Genomic DNA, 16,386 nt, shown 5'->3' with positions numbered 1-16,386 from the left:
TAAGAGGTCACTGTATCGAGTAGTTGGATCATAGTCTCTTACAACAAAAATCGTTGCATGCGCAACAACACCAACTATGAGAAATCCACCAATATCTATTAAATATATTTTACATTAGAGTAGGCGGTTTGTGGTTATTAACCATTTATGTCTATCCCTAAAACCGCTAATCGAACCATTCGTTTTCTTAATGTACTATTATGTGTGTATATATATATATATATAGGAAGAAGTCGAACATCAGGGTTAGAGTGGTGAAATCGAGGGTAAAAAGATAGACATTCATTCAGTAAGTTTCGAACACAGTTGATTGTTTGAACCCTATATACCAAATGACAGCAATGCACATGTTACAGAAAGAATCAGAAATCCTAAATAGCGTATAAAAGGAAAACAAACGAGTGATGATTAAAGTTATAGTTTTAAGTATTACATTTCCAGAGCCGTATGTGGTTAGCGATTTTATCCAACTACGTACAAAAGTAGTTATGCAGGTTAATAATCAATCGTTTGTACACCCTTAGTAGAGAGTAGCCGCAAAAGTTTGACGGTGTGTATAAGCATGCGACCAAACTGAGGTTAGTTGTGTGAACAGGTGGGTGTGCATGGCGGTGGACATGCTAGTGGCATGCGGTGAGGATTCTCAAAGTGAATAAACTTTTTAATTATTTTAATTGGGTAATTTAATCGGCTGAAAATCACGCATTATGATATGTCCGTATAAAAGGAATGAAGCATAAATTACTAATTTAAATTCTTCTCCCTCATTTTCTTTATCTTGTGCGAACATTTAAAAAATAAAAATCTTAATTATTATTATTATTTTTTTTAAAAAAACTTAGCAATGTGAGGTAAGAAAAGAATGTCCGCTTTCGTAAATTGAGTCAGGCTGTGGAACACGTGGCAAGATGCTGTTCCTGTTGCTACGTCACCCACACTCATCCCCCCCCAAAGCCAAAACTCATGGAGCTCCGCCTTTCCGGGTCCTTTTAAAACACGCACCCCGACCCCTCGATTCCCATTTCCTCGATTTCTCCTTTCCATTGTAGATCTCTCTCTCTCTCTCTCTCTCTCTCTCTCCAGCGACTCTTATTGGTGACGGTCAAATTATCCACAGGATACAGCATTTCGACTCCGTCTCCTCCAGGTTCTCGTGATTCAATCGATCCCTTACCCAAACCAGCCATGAATCCCGAATAGTAAGCTTAATCATCGTCAATTTTTTTTTTCCCAATTTAATTTCTGTTTCCAAGGCGTTTAAATTATATTCCTTTAATTGTGCTGCTTAAATTATCTGATTTTTTGTCGAATTCGTTTAGATCTGTGATGTTTTATTGTTCAAGGGCTTCAAAAATTCGTTCTTTCATTTTTTTTGTTTTAAATTCGCGCTGCTATGTTTCGATTAATAATTTTGATTTGATGATTTGTGCGTTTGAAATTGGAAAACAAATATTTAGATCTAGAGGTTTCGGTGCCAGATCCGTTGACCCGTTTCGGTCAATTCTGTTTGTGGTAGTCAGAAACTGCTTTGTAATGACGTGATGGTGTATGAGCTATAAGATCTCTTCGCATAATGTCCTATTTCTTTTATTATCATACCGAATTGGTTGCAAATAGGAATGGAAAGTTTGGTGTAAGATTGGAAATTCAGCTAATTTGGTTGTTATACGAGGTTTGGTTGATTGCTTGAAAGTGTGGGAAATCCTGTTTGCTGCGTGAAGGTTAACGTATAATTGGCTGTACGAGCAAAATGTTTCAAGAAAAATTAAGGAAAAATAGTGTTGTTGCTCTTCATGATCGTAAGAGTTGTGTGATATCTTATTTGAATTATGAATTTGTGTAAAATGTGATTGTGGAAATTTTATTTACTTTGGCATGGATTTTGATCAGTAACCGTGGGCAGAAATCTTGGGTGATGAGTTTGGTTGAGCTTGTTGGGTTTTATGAATTTCTGTGAATATTTGACTGTAGTTGTATATATTTAAAGCCTGCACTATTGCATTTGAAATTTCATTTTATTTTGAAGACAGTCTGTGTATGTGCTGTGGTGCAATTCATTTGCTAGTGTGTATGTATTTGTAGCTTATGTTTCTATTATTAACATAGAGGTGACGTGCAATTTTTTTTGTCTTTTTTCTTCTCTTATTTGCAGCGACTATTTGTTTAAGCTTTTGCTTATTGGAGATTCTGGTGTTGGCAAATCTTGTCTGCTTCTGAGGTTTGCTGTAAGTTCTTAGTGCCTTTCTGTTCTTATCTTCTATTAGCCCAATCTAGGTTTTATTGTTTAAAAAAGAAAAAAGAAAATGTCCATGCTTTCTGCTCTGGTATATTTGTGAGAAGGAATCAAGAATTAGATAGTTTGTAATTGTGATCTGGTCCATTTGAAACTGAATTTAAGTGTTGGGCGTTAACCTTGAATGCAGCATAGCCAAATGAAAACATACTTGTGTTTATATGGTTTGTCATGCAAATTGATAGGATACATCTTGCACTAATGTGGTCAGAAAATATACTTATGTGATTGCTTAGCTGATCAAAGATTTCTAGGCCAAATGATGATAATTTGTTTTAAAGAGACAATTTTTATATGCTTTATAATTATATTTTATTCTTTGCAAACCAGGATGATTCATATCTGGATAGCTACATAAGCACTATTGGAGTTGACTTTGTAAGTCTTTGTTTTCCAAACTGTTGGCTTGAACCATTGATATTTACAACATAAATATTCAGCAATAAATTTTGTATAATCTTTGATGTGTAGAAAATTCGCACCGTGGAACAGGATGGGAAGACCATTAAACTCCAAATTGTAAGTTAATGGATTGCTATGCTATCGCTTCTTTTATTATGGACAATTTTAGTCTCATGAATAGTGTTGGTGATGATTTCAATTGAATTGAAGTTCCAATGTCATATAGATTACTCATCCTGTTCTGGAAACATGCTTTTATATTGTTTTTTTTTTTTTTTTTTTTTCCCTAATATTTTGAAATGTCTGAACTTAAAATTAGTTCCAAATGTTCATATTTGTCAAGAAATTAATCTTTTTATCACATGATATTATTCTATATTGGTGATATTATAGTATTGTATTGCTGGTTTTGTGAAGAAGAATAAAGTTTGTACAACATGGTTGTCAAAGTGCGTTGTCTTGTTGGTTGATAATAAGATGAATTTCAATGAATTGGAGTTAAATTGTAAGTAGGACATATGCATTAAAAGATAAAAGGAAAGCATTTTCCCACTTGAGGAATCTCCTTTGTGATATTGTGAATTGCCCGATTCATTTCTGTTGTTCTCTTAATATTCAGTGGGACACTGCTGGGCAAGAACGTTTTAGGACAATCACTAGCAGCTACTACCGTGGGGCTCATGGGATTATTGTAAGTCTGAATTTTCTATTTTATTTGCTTGCTTCTGTCCTTTCTCAGATGGCTCCTATTGTAAGAAATCTGTCTCATGCTGGGGGCTATCTGGACAGGTTGTTTATGATGTCACAGATCAAGAGAGCTTTAACAATGTTAAGCAATGGTTGAACGAAATTGACCGCTATGCAAGTGAAAATGTGAACAAGCTTCTAGTTGGCAACAAGAGTGACCTCACGGCAAATAAAGTTGTGTCCTATGAGACAGCCAAGGTAATACTAAATAGGCTGGTTTCCATTGTATCTGTTGAAAAGGCTATATTACTCGAAAAGTCTCTCAAGTGTAATATTTGAACATGCTGTTTCCCTTGTTAGGCATTTGCGGATGAAATTGGTATCCCTTTTATGGAAACAAGTGCGAAAAGTTCGACTAATGTGGAACAGGCTTTCATGGCCATGGCTGCCGAAATCAAGAACAGGTACCGTGTTTGTATGTATGACTTTCATGCTGTCATATAGATGGAAAAGAAGACTGAATAGTTTTGGTGGTTTTGCAATGTTTATTCACAAGTTTCTCGACTGTTGCTTGGTTTTGTTGTGTTTTTTTCACTGTACGATACGTATTTTGATTTTTGATTAGCTTTAGCTTATGGATTCTTTTTTATATCATTTTTCTCTCCTCTCTTGGTGATTTAAGAATTTTTTTTTTTTTGTTTTTGTTTTTTAAAAGATAATAGAGTAAAACATCTTGTAATAGCTAAAATGCATAATATTGCTAGAGATGCTCGTAATTATTTACATACCTTCCTAAATAATTGAGCTTTTTATAATTTATGTTGGTTCCTTGTTGCAGGATGGCAAGCCAACCCATGAGCAATGCTAGGCCTCCGACAGTGCAGATTAGGGGACAGCCTGTGAACCAGAAGTCTGGCTGCTGCTCTTCTTAAAGGGGAAGAAGTATTAGTGGGTTCGTGATGTTTGTCTGTGTTTTTCGGGCATGTAAAACTAGTCCTCTTCCTAATACACTTGATATTGTTATTTTACTTGCCAGTTGTTCTTCAGCACTTTTCTTGAAATTTCATTCTTTTGAATGTATTTGATTTTAAAAATATTTGTACAAATTAGGAATATTGGTGAACATCTTGTACGCCCTTTTTTTTTTTTTGCTGAGCCCGTGTCGGAAACCACAGTCACGTTCTGAATGTGATGGAAAATATATTTTATTCTAAAAAGCTTCCAATAAAAAATATTTTTAGGTAAAAATAATTTGTTTTCCATTATTGAAATCTTGAGAATAAAAAAATTATGTTGTTTGACTGTTGAAATATTTGATTGACTAGGGCAGAATATTTGATAAGTTTTTTAACCATATGAAAACACAATGTGATTTTGATATTTCCCCTATATTTTATACTATTTGGATTTGGTTTAGGTGCTGTAGAAAAACAACAGGATAATTCTTGTAGTTTTGTAATGGTTTAGATTTAATTCCACCATCTTACTCTTTCTCATGGAAAATTTTGAAATTAAATTTTGACCGTTTGAAAAAATTCGGAAATCTCTTGTAGAGAAAACTAGGAAAATTTGGAATTAAAATGTCATTAAGCTCTTGGGAAAAAAACAACAGTTTTGACAAAGAGTAAAGCATATGCGTATATGCACATGAGATTTTTCACTTTAGAGTTTGTATAGACTTTGATTCGAATACAAAATGATTTCATAGAGGGGTAACATGTAATAAATAAGTACGTTATAAAGATTAATTCATTAAATAAAAAATACATATTAGAGTGTAGTTACATTTGTTTAGTGGAATCAAATGTTATTAATAGTGTTGTGTGACAAGTCATGGATGACAAGTGTCACATGCCTATTAGAGCTAATTATATTTATTTTCATTTAGATCCCTCTTTGAACTAATGTAAATTGACTATTTGTTTTGAGTCTCAGCTATGTATTTATTTATTTGAGTTATTTTATTTTATAAAACATGGGGCAAGGAATTAATTTCTGCGTGACTTATTATTTGGGATTGATTGAGTTTTAGGAATTAAAAGAGGATTGGGCTCATGCATTTAATTCATATGGGCTGAAAGTCATTAGGCTCAAGGATTTAATCCCACTAACTTAAGCAGAGTTAAAAAAGCATTAGAGCAATAATATAAAACCCAAGCCTAGAGCCTTGGGCTTCTAGGAGTGCCTAGCTCTAATTAGCACATGGGGGAATTAATCCCCCCATGGCCGGCTGTTCCCCTCGTGACCATGACATGACTCCTATTTTACTAGGAGTTACATCCTAGTTCTAGTGGATTATAGAATGCTCTTTTCCCACATTTCTAAGCAAATCTGAATATAGAGGATCCATAGAAGCAAAAACATAATTCAGAGTGTTGTAAGAAATATACAAGAGATAAAATTTATTCTCTCAAGCTTTTGCTTTTTGCTACTCTTTAGATTTGAGAATAGCTTGTGAGATCACATTCAGTCATCAAAGAGAAAATTTAATAGAGGAATCAATTCCACAAGAACAAGAAAGAACATTTTCATCCATGTTCAACATGCAAAAAGATTTTCAAGCATAATTATATACTCATACATGCCTAGGAGAAGTTGAATTCGATTGTAAGTATCATGAACTTATATATTTAATTATAAATCTAGCCTTATTTATCTTGAAGCAAAAGTTCTAAGGGATGTTAAATTTGCTGTGCTATTTTATGTGCAAAATCCCAACAAATAAATGACAACAAAACACTTGCAATACAGGCATAACTCTTTTACGAAATAACATTTTGACTTTGCAAGTGATAATCAAAATCATTTAAGTATAGAAATAAGAGTATATTATATCATAAATCAAATGCATTCTTAAAACATAGTTTTATAAGGTGTAAGAGCATTTCCAGCAGCTTCCTCGTCATTTTCCCTACATTTAAAGATCTAAACTACTTTTTGTTTCCCTATGTCAAAATACATCCCAATAGCTTCCTTTAACCATTTCCTATATCATTAAAATATTTGTTTTTTTTTTTTTAATTATATTATATATATAAGGGAAGAGATGAGAGAGAATTGTGAGACATGAGTGGAGAGGAGAGATGAGAGAAGAGAGAGAATCATTTTTTTATATTTTATTTTAATAATCATAAGGATTGCAATAGTAGAACTGCAATAGTAGAACCCAAAACATTGGGCTCCACTGTAGCAATCCTAATGTTTAAGAATCATTTAGAGAGTCTGCTATGAGATTTTTTTACGATTTTTTTGACATATTCTCTAAACTTAGGAAGCAAACTCTGACATATTCCCTAAACTTAGAGAACAGACTCTCTTATGGGGAGTCTATTGGGAATGCTCTCCTATTATCTAAACAAAGGCTAGCCCGCAACTTAAGCCTCGTTCACAAGACCTAACTAATGTTCCATTTGTTTTAACGTAAAATGTTTAATGTTGGAAAATACTTTTTAGCTGAAAACATTTTTCATTGTTTAGCTGGTACATAAAATAAGCAAATATTGTTGCATAACTAAACTTATTAGATTCTTCTCATACAAAATTTTGGTACAACGGCTGTACAAATTTTGAAGGGAGGAGGTTCATTGTGAACTTCAAAAGGAATTACTATTATGTTATTTGGGCATTCGTTTGCCCTTATTTTAGTTTTGGTTGAAATTCTTGTCTTTCATGTAGACCTCATAAAGATTCCTCTTACAATTACACGTGGTGAAACATTGGTTATGCAAATAAAATGCACAACCCATTTTACACATTGTCATGGTTATTTTTCCTGATCAACTAGGTTGACCAACATTTTCCACCTCACCGATCACTCGCAAATAGGAAAAACAATTTTTAAAAAATAATTTACGCCAAAACAAACAAGGCCTAAGCCAAATTTAAATCGCAACTCCATTCCCAACACACGAACCCTACTTTGGCAGCTTGTTTTAGCAATGTTAAATTGAGAAAGAAAAATGCAGCATCTAGCGCCAATAAGAGGATCTCCCGATAAGAGAACCTTTTCGACTAAGAAGCTATCCAACACTAAAAGCTCCTCCATTCCTAAAAGCTATAAGTAAACAGATACAAGAATCAAGATGCCCAAAAATAACTGTGTTCTCCACCTACTCAAATCAAAACTGATGCACGAATTCTCAGGTCCAAGACATAATATCTAAAATATGCACTCTTAAAACATAATATTAAAGATGGTTTAAAGTACGCCTGTGGATAACCTGCCACTCAAACTCCTGAAATGATAAGACACCAAAATAAGTGGTGAAATCTCATTTGCCACCCAAGGAGGGGAACTGGCGCTGATCTTCAATCGCAGGGGCTCCGGCTCCAACATTGCTCCTGCTACTTCCACCAAATCCACCTCTTGAACCACTGCCACGGCCACGGCCTCGACCCCGACCACCAGGACTATAGTACCTCTCCCCTTCAGCAGGCTTTAGAAACTCATTTATGCTCACAGACTACAACCATTAATCAATCAATTAATTAAAAGACTAACAAGTATTCATGAGATCGTGGCATAATAGAGATTTAATAATCAAATTTTATTATGATAATAAGAAGCATGTACCAGTAATCTTGATAAAAGTAAAACAAAGAGATCATTTTCATCAAGACATAGTAAAAGATATCCTCCATTCGTTTTCACACCACAGCATGACAATTTATGTCCAAATCAGTGAAACAGGCAAATGTTCACCCAACATTCTAAGAACTTGTAGGATGTATTCTTTGACCAAAAAACTGATCACAAATTCGTTTCAGTTAAATAATATCGCAGTCAGTGAACATTTGAAACAGCAGATCATCGGATTTAAGTGCATGTCTAACCAATGGAATGCAAATACAAAAGTCTACAACGAGGACAAGAGTGACAGCCAATACCAATGATGCTTACAAGTTCAGCTCTGCTGATGAGCCTATTCTGCTGGCCCACCACAATATCAACATTTACCGCCATTCACAAACTTAAGGCATGCATTCCATATTACAAGTTCATTTGTAAAATCAACAGGAACAAGTAGCATGCAAGTAGACTTTTTTCTTGTTGATGGACAAAAGATACGCTGCATAAATAGTATGTGCTATACGGGCCACTAAAAAACAGCAGTCACACCATGTCTGATTACCGTTTAAAATAAAAACATCAAATTTAAGTTCATGCATAATAAAGACAGGCAAACCTTCTTTGCTTTCTCTTCTTTGTCAGCATCTTTACGTTTGTCCTTCTCAGAACCCTGGAAACCAAATACTAACAAGTCAACATACAAGTATCAGGCATATCAAATTAAATAGGTTTAAGGGTCTCACCAGTTTGATAAAGATGTCATCATTTCCCTTCTTACTTGAAAGCTGCTGCATGGACGCTAAGTCTTTGTCCAAATCAACCTTCCTTTCCTCAGCCTTCAATGCAAGCAAAGCCTTTCTCTTCTCTTCACGTACCTTCTCATACTCTTCTAAAGTCATCTCCTATTATGTGTATCAACAAGAATATCAGGCAATTTTTGGATTATATGGAAAACAGTAACCTATTAGATGAAAATTGCACATTTATTCTGAATCTCATCATGATTATTCAGACAATGCATAAACCTTTAAAGTGGATTGGAAGAGTTACTCAAAACCTATAACAAGTAAACCCTCACACAACCAGTAACCATCTCTGATAAAACACAAAATATAATAGGAATGGACTTCAATATCGCATGTATGGATATGGAAATATTTGGTACATGAATCGATGATCTGATAAATTATATATATAACCCTATGTCATTACATTCCATTTAGGATTAGGGAATAAAGCGTAAGCGTAATCAGACTTGCTTTTTACATCTCTCTCGTTATTTGGGATCTTATTCATCTCGGACCACACTCCTATGATCTTATCTGAGATATTGTCTCATGACAACCATACCAAAAATCTTGCCTCGTAATTGAAATTCATTAAAGCGTATAACTATAACCCAAGAACCAGAACTAAGAGATAAAGTATAAAGCTTAAGTAGAGTTGATAAGGGTTATCCTAATGAAGTCATCAAGTTAGTTGTTAGTATTTGAATTCGAATAAGCCACTTGAGTGGCATTGTTGTTATCTTGCATTTAGTCCTATGAGTATTGAAGTTGGGAGAGGGATAGTTCACTGAATCGTTTGATCAAACAGTTATGTGGTTTTTGTCTCCCTCACCCTAAGTGGAGCAAATTTGCTGTCAAATAACACTTTTATCGTGGTGGGTTCCCATCATAATATATTTTAAAGCGTGATAACAGTATAATCTTAGGGAACAAGTATTTTTTTAGTCTAGTCTCCAGGTATAAAAGTAATTGATTATGCTGGTCAAACCTCCAGCGCTTAACAGGGTAAGCAAATTCAAGCAAATCCCAGACCAGGAAGAATATTTTTTTTCTTTCTAGAAAAGGCCATCCAAAATGCAAAAATCCATTTTGGACAAAAGCAGAAAGTGTACGGATTAATGGAGTTGGAAAGCTATCTGTCACATGATTGTTTTTAAATAGGACTAGACATGTTTATCATAGGGCTTTACTAGGAAACTCTACCATCGTATTGTCCAATTAGAGAAGTGCACACATCAACATTTGGAGCTTAGATTCATCCCTATTATTCTTACTAGTCCTCAACATAACAAGTCTTTGGGTTTTATTTTTCTTTTATTTTTTTTAAGCAAGCAAGTCACACTGTCTCACATTATTGCCAGAAAATTTGATGAATTAGAACCACCACTGTTGTGGATCTTAGTCGTTTTTTTTGCTGGCAGCCAATGTAAATGCTGGAGAACATGTAAATCCGGATATCAGATATCCTGAACAACAAGAAGATTTACCTTATCCTCGGGCTCCTTCTCTTCAGACTCATTAACAGGATTCTCTTTGTTATCATGACCAGCATTTTCCTCTCCCAATTGTTTCTCAGCAACAACATTCTTATCATTTTCAGTTACAGGCTCCTCAGTGTCCCTTAATTTGGAGGAGAAAAAAGAGCAGATATAGATATAAATAGACATCACAACACATTGTAGCATAATGAGTATATTATCAGTCGAGTTTTGATAAGACTGCCTAAAGTGGCAACAAAGATACTTACGGAGCAACTTCATCATCTGGAGTTCCCCAGTTACCACGACCAGATCCTTCACGTTTAATCTCATTACTGTATATAAAAGATAGAATTTTAATCACTCAAATGATGAACAGTAGAAATGCAAGCACAAATAATATTTTCTATTGTATTATTGAAAACAATCTCAATTAAAAAAACTAACCCACGTCCAGTCCCACTGCGGCGCTCATATATCCTTCGTGGACGTTCTCCTTCAGCATCCTCTCCATTGCTAAAACCGCCACGAGGACCACCACGGAAGGCACTGCGTGGCCCACCTGAGCCACGCCTCTCAAAGGTCTTCCCCGCATCTCCCTCTTCAGTTGGTCTGTACCCTCCAGAGAATCCATTGTTGTTGCCAAAGTTATTCTCCTTGTTAACTGAATCCCGAGAAAATCCACCACCTTGTCCACGTGCATACCCACGTCCACCACCACGGCCCCCTCCACGCCCCACTTCACTCTTTGTCTCCCTCACTACTCAAAAACAAAAAAATATATGTTAACATAATAGAGACATGCATATAATTACACCCAAATTCTGAGACAACATAGAGATTGCTGCTAATACCAGGACCCCCAATAAATCAGATTTTTTGAGCGAATAAACCTTCAATAAAGCATGCATAGAAAAAACATTAGATCAGACAATAGTGTTCTGGATGGATATCTAACATACCTGTTTCAGTTTCCACTCTTTTTGGAAATAAAAAAAATGAATGAGACACGGAAAATCGGATTAAAGCATAGCTAATAAACAAAAATCTATAAATAAAACCAGTACAAAGGAGGGAAGAATTAATTACATTATAAACAAAGAATAGAAAAGTTTCAACTAAGAAATGGTTAGTACCCATGGGACTTGAACAAATGACCTCACCTACTAACCCCTCTTTATCTTGAGATGTAACTGAGCCAAAAGGCCATTTACAAAGTTAAAAAAGATATCACGATATAAAGGAATCAAATGTCCTTTACACTTGCAATAAGTAAATCAATATATAAAAAAGCGCAAAGAGACACAACCCAAACACAGACATATATGAGAAAACCTCCTCAACCACCGCCATTGTACTCTGCAAGGGCCATGAAGCAGCCGTGCTTATTGGAACAATGTTGAGCAATGAACACTTTGTTCTCGACCCTAGAGGATCTCACAAAATCCTTTAGACCCTCCACGAAAGACAGCCTCCATTGGGGCCAATAACCACGACACAGTGACTTTCCCCGAGACCACTGCTCAAAGAACACCCCTACTCCTTTAAAAATTTCTTACAACTTATATCCCCCACTACCAAAAACTTTAAAGGAATTTGCTTCCACGAAAAACACATGATTCACAAAGAAATAGTGAACATAGACATGCCAACGAAGCCAGGAGAGCTTAACATTAGAAGAAAAACAAACGGACAGGCCACCACTTACAGATAGGACGGCGAGAGAAAGTATACTATTATCACTTTGCTTACAAAATTAAAATTAAAAAGTCGTATGTTAAGCAACCTCAATAGAGTATAAAATGGGAGGGAGATAAGAGGTATAGAAAATTCATGATTTTGCACCATATGTTAGCATAAGATCTTGTCAACATCTGGAACAAAATACAGATCCATGCAGTAACTGTATACAAATTACGGAATTAGAAACACACATTGAACTAAAACTATTAAGCAGACAAAACAAAAAACAAAATAAAAAGAAACGAACAAGTTTATATTTTCCCTAAATTTATCAGCAAGCGAACAAAGAATAATAGATTTTTTGAAAGCTCCGGTGAATCACATAAAAAGAAATACAAAAAGAGAACATATTTGACAAATATTTCATAAATTGGGAACCCTCCAATCAGAGTGAAAACAAAGCCATTTGGCCCCAGTGGAGTGAGCACTCAGTTTGGTAACACATTCTACTGAAAACTTCATTTTCCTTTCTTCCAAAAATTTAAGAAGTGGACATTGCAGGGTAGGACAAAATATCATACAAACTAAGCTCATAAAGCATAATAGTGAAGCAATTTCTTAAAATTGAGATATAGAACTAACCAATCCTTAACTTGAAATTTTTGAAAATGCAAAGTTAAACAGTTCAAATGCCAGCCTTCAAAAAATTCACGCAGGCCTGTGCACATGCGCAAAAAAACAACAAAAGGACAACAAATGAACTCAAAACCAGAATAGAAGGCTTCATACAGCTGAGCCTTTTCCCCGTTTTTGCTAATATGGGTTTCATTGTGTTCGAATACATTATTAAGCATATCTACAAAGTGAACCTTTGAAGATCTGCTTGTTTGCTTATTAAAATCTCAAATATTGGGTGCGATTGTGCTCTCAGCTTGCTTTACACGCATCATATAGTATAATCCTCTCTTGGGTTTCTTCGAAAATCAAGTTTTGAATTCAGTTAAAAAGTGCAGGCAAGAAGATCCCAGGTTAGACATTCATTACATAAACACAAACTATACTCAGGTACCAATTTCAACAACGCCGCAGAGTCATAAAATACCCCAATTGTAAATATTGCATACAACTGCACGTAAAATGTCATGTTTCCAAACCTTAACAAAAATGCATAACAACAAAAACCCACTTCAGGTAGCAAGATATACATCACACAAAATATATATAAACATACACAAATAAAACCACACGTATGCACACAATTAAATGACTTAAGTATCGAGGACAAAAATCTAAAACCACTGAATACATTACAATAACAAATGGAAATCGAATATGAATCGTTCAAAACCAAAAACCAAAAACAAAAAATAAACAATAAACAATAACAATGGAAATCGAAGCTCACCAGCTTGAGCCGGAGGAAGAGGCTTGGAGGGAAGCTTCGCTGGCTTAGCCGGCTGAGCAGCGGGTTGAACCGGAGCTTGGGATTTCTTCGGCGACGCCAGCTTCTGCTGCTGAGCGGCAATGAGCAGACTCGGGTCTTCGTTGTCGTCGTCACCCAAGAGATCGAAAGGGTTCATGGTTGCCATTCCTTTGTGCTCCGAATCGAAAGAACCCTAGCTTTACGAACCGTAAACAGCAACCACGAAACCTAGTGCTTATTCAGCTCCATGAAACTGATATTCGGCACAAATGATATGTTTGGGACGAGAGAAAAAGTAAATAAAATGGTGGGAAAGTGGGAGAGAAATATGGTGGGAGCTCTGGAAAACCCTAAGCCAATGCGGCAGAGAAATAAGAGTGCGGCTGTACCTAATCTTAAAACCCTAGTCGCATATAATTTCCTACGGGCGAGTTCATTTTAAGATGTGCGCACTGAAACGACAACGGTTTGCCAACAGTGTTAACTTATTATTTTAATTCTAAAAGCTATCTATCGGCCTTCAACAGTGTTTTCTTTCGGGTTTTTCTCTTTTGTCTGATGTAATAACCGTTATACCCTTTTTAGTTGTAAAGGAATGAAGAATTGTTTAGGTGCTTTTTTGTATTTTCATCTAAAACTGCACAATTTCAATAGATTTATGCACAACTCTCGATTTTGCCCTTGATATTTACATTTTTTTTTTTAAAAAAAAACACATAATCCTCAAACTATTTCACTGTCGATGTCTTCTAAACTACCAATTATATCAATATTCTCCTTAAACTACAAACAAAAATAGAATTATATATATTTCTTAGTGCTTTCTAATTCACAAGAATAGAAACCTTTCTCTTGTTGAGTTGCATAAGTATGCAACAGGCTAAAAGAAACCGATTGAGAAACTTGCATGATGCACATTATAGCGGCGAGAAGCCAATTGGTTGTTGGACTGACCTATGGTGTGTTCCAACGAAGCGCCGAGTTGTTGGTAAGGAGCGTGAGCCAGCGGGGGCTCACACAAGTAAGTGAAGGACCCCGGTAGGGCCTTTCTGAAGTGTGGCTCACACACATGGCTGCTGGAAATAAAGGGAGGTATAATGGGAGCCTTAGCCCTTAGTACCGTTGTTAGCACATCTATGTCAATCATACTTCTATAAGATTACAAATTATGGCATGGACCAATGCATACATTAGTTTTGCATATAGTTACAAATATATCACTTTGCCATTGAAAACACTTACATGAAGAATTCAATCACGATTCAAAGCCGCTAAAAAAATTATCAAACAGAAAATCCTTCTCCCAGCGAAAAGAGAAAACAAAAACAGGGCAAAATCGAAAAATAAAACTCGAGATAAATGAAATACCTTGCAATCAAAAGCATTCTTACGCCACAACAAAGCTCCAACACATGATTTCCAATCACCAAAACATGCCCCTACACACTAATCAACTCCCATCTAGAATTTTCTCGCATTTTCTAGGTTTTTCCAAACTCACGCCTTTAGGTGGCATCCTGGGGAACGATGACATGACAATATAATGTTGAACACACATTTTAAAAAAAAAAAACAATAAAGCAAATTCATTAAAAAGCAACCTGAACACACGTATAAATACCACCATCATCGTCTATCTCATTTCACCCTATCTCATTTTCACAACCACCGCTAACCGTCGCCTGTCTCATTGCCCTCACCTTCACATTCCCTGCCTCAACCTTACCATTTTACTACCATCCACCCTTGGCCCTCACCTTCACATCCTTTGCCTTAGCCTCACTACTTCACCACTGCCATTGTTCCATTGTTGTTCTAGTATTTTCATGATGAAATGATATTCATTTCTACAAAACATGATGTATGAAGATGAAAAACCGAAATGTGTTGTGGAAGAAATTTCTGGAATTGCCTCCGCTGTTAACCGAAATCCTTGGGCGACCGAACTAAGGAGGCGACGACGACTGCAATGTGTGGTGGAAAAAGTTTCTGCAATTGCCTCCGCTGTCGAGTGAAATCCTTTGGCGACCGGACTGAGGAGGCAATGTCGTACGCCGATAGCTTTATGCAAACACTAGATTGTGGTGCCCAGATTGAGCGGACACGAACCAAAACTTGTGCAAGAACATGTTTCTGAAGAAGTTGCCACCGAGGTTGAGTGTGCAACCAGACTAATCGAGATGCAACTTACTCCAGCTAGTATTTCAATAGCGAATGGCGGAGACCGTATCGCGGCACCTGAAACGAAGGTGAAACTCGACTAAGTCGTTTTACCTTCTTTACTTTGCATTTTGTATGCACTATTCTAAATAAATGCCTGGTCAAAGCTGACATAAGTTTGACATCTGGTTGTCAGAAATTTGACTATGGGAACCGGTTCTTCCAAAGGATTTTAGCCGGTTCCTAGGTTTCGTTTATGGTTTACCGGTCTATTGTAAATAGATTGGCCCAAGCTGGTTTAGGAAGAATTTTATCATGTTCCTCTGGTTTACATCTTATGTTTTGTTTACTAGTCTCTTGTAAATAAATTGGTTAAAAAGGTTTCTTGCGTTTTCTTCCTGTATTGCATCCGGTCAGAATTTGTAAAGATACCAAATTAGCATATAATAAATAAGGGTTAAATACATTTTTGTTCCATGGTTTAACTATTTTATTTTAGTTCACCTCGATTTTGTTTTTACGTTTTATATCGTAAATAGTACCTAAAAAATGGTTAAAGCAGATAAAAAAAAATTAACTCGAGGTCTTGAGATATTGAGGTCGAACTGAGATATTGAGATATTACGTTTTATATTTTGGATAGTAAATAAAGGAATTTTTGCTTGTATTGCAGTTGACTATTGTAGACTTGTAGTCAAAGTCTGAAGTCTAAGAACCAACCTAGTTTAGGAAGGTTAATTTCCAACCAGTTTAGTTAGGCCTGAATTTACACAAATGCGTATATTCTAAATAAAGAGCCCTATTTTCAATCGGTTTACTTGGCAAATGAATAGCATTCAAATAATTAAAAATAAAACATACAATTATATCATAAAACATTTGTAATAATAACTAATTTGAAA

General features: G+C 35.6%; 2 protein-coding genes across 2 annotated transcripts; one reads left to right on the top strand and one right to left on the bottom strand.

The window, feature by feature from the left end:
- Window positions 1-985: 985 nt before the first annotated feature.
- Window positions 986-4,507, top strand: RAB1C (RAB GTPase homolog 1C). Its single transcript, XM_059586825.2, has 8 exons — window positions 986-1,199; window positions 2,153-2,225; window positions 2,624-2,671; window positions 2,765-2,812; window positions 3,315-3,386; window positions 3,485-3,640; window positions 3,743-3,846; window positions 4,221-4,507. The coding sequence occupies exons 1-8, from the start codon at window positions 1,186-1,188 to the stop codon at window positions 4,312-4,314; spliced, it is 609 nt and encodes a 202-aa protein (XP_059442808.1). The 5' UTR covers window positions 986-1,185; the 3' UTR covers window positions 4,315-4,507.
- Window positions 4,508-7,465: 2,958 nt separating this feature from the next.
- LOC132174840 (Hyaluronan / mRNA binding family) lies at window positions 7,466-13,709 on the bottom strand. The gene is made up of 7 exons (XM_059586536.2): window positions 13,307-13,709; window positions 10,666-10,978; window positions 10,488-10,553; window positions 10,228-10,360; window positions 8,696-8,854; window positions 8,569-8,622; window positions 7,466-7,845 (listed from the first exon to the last, which is right to left on the bottom strand). The coding sequence occupies exons 1-7, from the start codon at window positions 13,488-13,490 to the stop codon at window positions 7,654-7,656; spliced, it is 1,101 nt and encodes a 366-aa protein (XP_059442519.1). The 5' UTR covers window positions 13,491-13,709; the 3' UTR covers window positions 7,466-7,653.
- Window positions 13,710-16,386: the final 2,677 nt, after the last annotated feature.

This window comes from Corylus avellana, chromosome 3 (genome assembly GCF_965113065.1).
Source record: "Corylus avellana chromosome 3, dhCorAvel1.hap1.2, whole genome shotgun sequence".
Classification (NCBI taxonomy): domain Eukaryota; kingdom Viridiplantae; phylum Streptophyta; class Magnoliopsida; order Fagales; family Betulaceae; genus Corylus; species Corylus avellana.
The sequence above is the reverse complement of the archived record's forward strand: the minus strand, read 5'-3'. Positions and strand labels throughout refer to the sequence as shown.

Bases quoted from the DNA above. Each gene is read 5' to 3' on its own strand.
- RAB1C (XM_059586825.2), top strand. The intron at 3,641-3,742 runs GTAATACTAAAT...TTCCCTTGTTAG, and splicing joins TGTCCTATGAGACAGCCAAG to GCATTTGCGGATGAAATTGG. The intron at 3,847-4,220 runs GTACCGTGTTTG...TCCTTGTTGCAG, and splicing joins GCTGCCGAAATCAAGAACAG to GATGGCAAGCCAACCCATGA.
- LOC132174840 (XM_059586536.2), bottom strand. From the start codon at position 13,490: ATGGCAACCATGAACCCTTTCGATCTCTTGGGTGACGACGACAACGAA. The intron at 10,979-13,306 runs GTGAGCTTCGAT...GTTTTTGAGTAG, and splicing joins TCTTCCTCCGGCTCAAGCTG to TGAGGGAGACAAAGAGTGAA. The intron at 8,855-10,227 runs GTAAATCTTCTT...TACACATAATAG, and splicing joins AGAAGGAGCCCGAGGATAAG to GAGATGACTTTAGAAGAGTA.